We start from the raw sequence: 2,475 nt of genomic DNA, 5'->3' as shown, positions 1-2,475 counted from the left end.
TTTTTTTTAATAGCTGAGTAGTACTCCATTGTGTAAATATACCACATTTTCTGTATCCATTCCTCTGTTGAGGGGCATCTGGGTTCTTTCCAGCTTCTGGCCTTGACAATAGATTAGTTCCAGCAGAATGTTTTCAAGGTTGGAAGACATTCATGAATGAGAAGAATCAGATATAAACAGCAGGAGGTTAAGAGAAGAACTGTTGGAACAGGGTCCCTGAACCAAGCTGTATGAGATTTCTGAGACCTTGTGAGAAAACTCCAAAGTAAACAAGAGTCTTGAAATCTCTGTTCTTCCACAACCGGGTTTGTTCTTCNCATGTGCTTTTGTGTCCCTCCTGGGTGTAGCAGATGGGAGCAGATTTACTTTAGGTTATTCATTACAGCTGTGTATATTATTTGCTTATATCCCTCTATGGAAAATCATGTTTTTGCCATGTGCAGCTTGCCTTTGTGATCATATACTCTCTCAGGTGATTCTTCTTAACCTTTAGTGTAGAAATTGTCTGATGGCTCTGAGTAAAGTTTGGTATGCCATGAAAAAAAAAAAAGAAAAATTATTTGCTGATAGAAACTGTAATTTGGTAATGAATGTTAGTATCTTTTAAGGGAGGACACCTAGCCTTCCTTCCATAGAGCAGTGAACAACAATGGCCACAGGCTTCTGCATGTAATAGTTCTCGTGAAGCAGCAGCAGCATAGACTTACTTGCCTCAGAGACAAAGGACTGTAAGGACTGTTCTTATTCTTATTGCACCTGACATGAGGTTTTCATCAAATTAAACTGTGCTCTTGTGTGAAGCAGCTAGGATTCGTGGGATGGCAAGCTCAGAAAGTCTGTTGGTCTGTCTTAAGCCAACTTACGATGAATTGACAGCACCTTAATAAGGTTATAATTTTCCATGGCATTTAATAAGAAGAGCCTGCAAAATCTCATGACTTAAAAATAAAGGTATTATTTCAATTTTGCATCCTATAATTTCTATTAACATATTATAATAAAAAATGGATTATTCAAAGTCACTCCGCTAAAGGGGATTAAAGTCATTTGTGAGAACTGTGCAAAGAAATTCGTGTAGATGTAAAATGGTTTGACCTTTCTATCCTTGTGCAAGCTTGTTTTAGCTTTGTGTGGAGAGTATTAAAGGCCTCCTACGAAGTTTGCCTTTGTCTTAAAGTAAACTAATCTTTATGATATACATTCAATTAATAATACTATTTCTTTTCTTTCTTATCTGTTGTTGCAAAGACTAGCTTAATCTTGAGACAAAGTAGCCTGATGCTCAAATATTCAAAGGAAAAATTACTGTTTATTTAAGAAATATTTTAACTGGTCAATGGCTATTTCCTTTTTTAAACTGTTATTATGCAAAGCATCGGTTAGTATCAGTGTGGACCATGGTTCACTAGAGGAACAGGTGCAGTAGATTTAAAATATATTACAACAGAATTAATAAGATTGGCTTACATAATCTTGTTATTGCAACCATAGTTGTTTTGCATGACAATGGCCCCATTGGCTAATATATTTGAATACCTTTTCCGCAGTTGGTAAACCTGTTTGCAAAGGGATAGGAGAGATGGGTTTGGTGGAGAAAGTGTGCCATTGCAGGAAGAGTTTGAAGTTTCAAAGGACCACACCTGGCTTATCTCTTCTCTGATTCCAGATCCATTGAAGCTGATAACCAAGATTAACCCCCACAATGTGTAATAGAAATCTCCAGCATCGTTTCTCATGTTTTTCACATAGCAGTTCTACTGAAGGTCCTTAGTGCTTTCCCGGCCCAATTAGGCACCTAGACTCTTGCTCCACCTCTAATTTAAAAAGAGTATTTTCAATGGGGCAACAAAAACATCCTTTTGCTCTTGTCTTTAATAAGTCCCCTGTGCATTGTAGCATCTTTTCTAATTCATTATGGGTTCTAATTACTTCAGTGATTTCAATGAGATAACAAATTATTTGAGCTCTTCACAAGTGCAAAGGAAATTAATTCTTCATAGCAATAGAATTTTTATTGACAAATGTTAAAAGGTGAAAGCTTTTCCGTGTCCTAGGCACTATCTGTGTAAGCACTGAGCAGTTCCTGCCTCCCTTCCTCTCTCTCAGAATCTTATAAGGGCCAGTTCTCAAACGTCTCTGGCCCCTTTGCTTTTTCTGCAGAGATCTAAAATTGCAGTGTTTGATAAAATGTGGACTTATATGAGGAGTGCAGAGCCCTCTGTGTTTGTGAGGACTACGGCAGAAGGAGTAGCCAGAGTCAGGAAATCCAAAGGGAAGTATGCCTACTTGCTGGAGTCCACAATGAACGAGTACATCGAGCAGAGGAAGCCTTGCGACACCATGAAAGTGGGCGGCAACCTGGATTCCAAAGGCTACGGCATCGCCACACCTAAAGGATCCTCATTAAGGTGGGTGGAATAGTATAACAATATGCTCAATGTTGTTATAGTATCCCACCTACCCTGATGTGTCTTT

The 2,475-nt window shown here is 38.4% G+C and overlaps 1 protein-coding gene across 5 annotated transcripts in view; it reads left to right on the top strand.

Annotated features, from left to right (window-relative positions):
* Positions 1 to 2,475, top strand: part of Gria2 (glutamate ionotropic receptor AMPA type subunit 2) — a 114,239-nt gene that overhangs the window by 105,203 nt on the left and 6,561 nt on the right. For all 5 annotated transcript variants that reach the window (XM_021159170.2, XM_029475050.1, XM_021159172.2 and 2 more), the window contains exon 13: positions 2,161 to 2,408. In XM_021159170.2, the coding sequence (XP_021014829.1) occupies positions 2,161 to 2,408 (248 nt within the window). The remainder of the gene's footprint in view (positions 1 to 2,160; positions 2,409 to 2,475) is intronic.

The sequence above is a fragment of the Mus caroli genome, chromosome 3 (genome assembly GCF_900094665.2).
Source record: "Mus caroli chromosome 3, CAROLI_EIJ_v1.1, whole genome shotgun sequence".
Lineage (NCBI taxonomy): Eukaryota > Metazoa > Chordata > Mammalia > Rodentia > Muridae > Mus > Mus caroli.
This window is presented reverse-complemented; position numbering and strand designations above follow the sequence as displayed.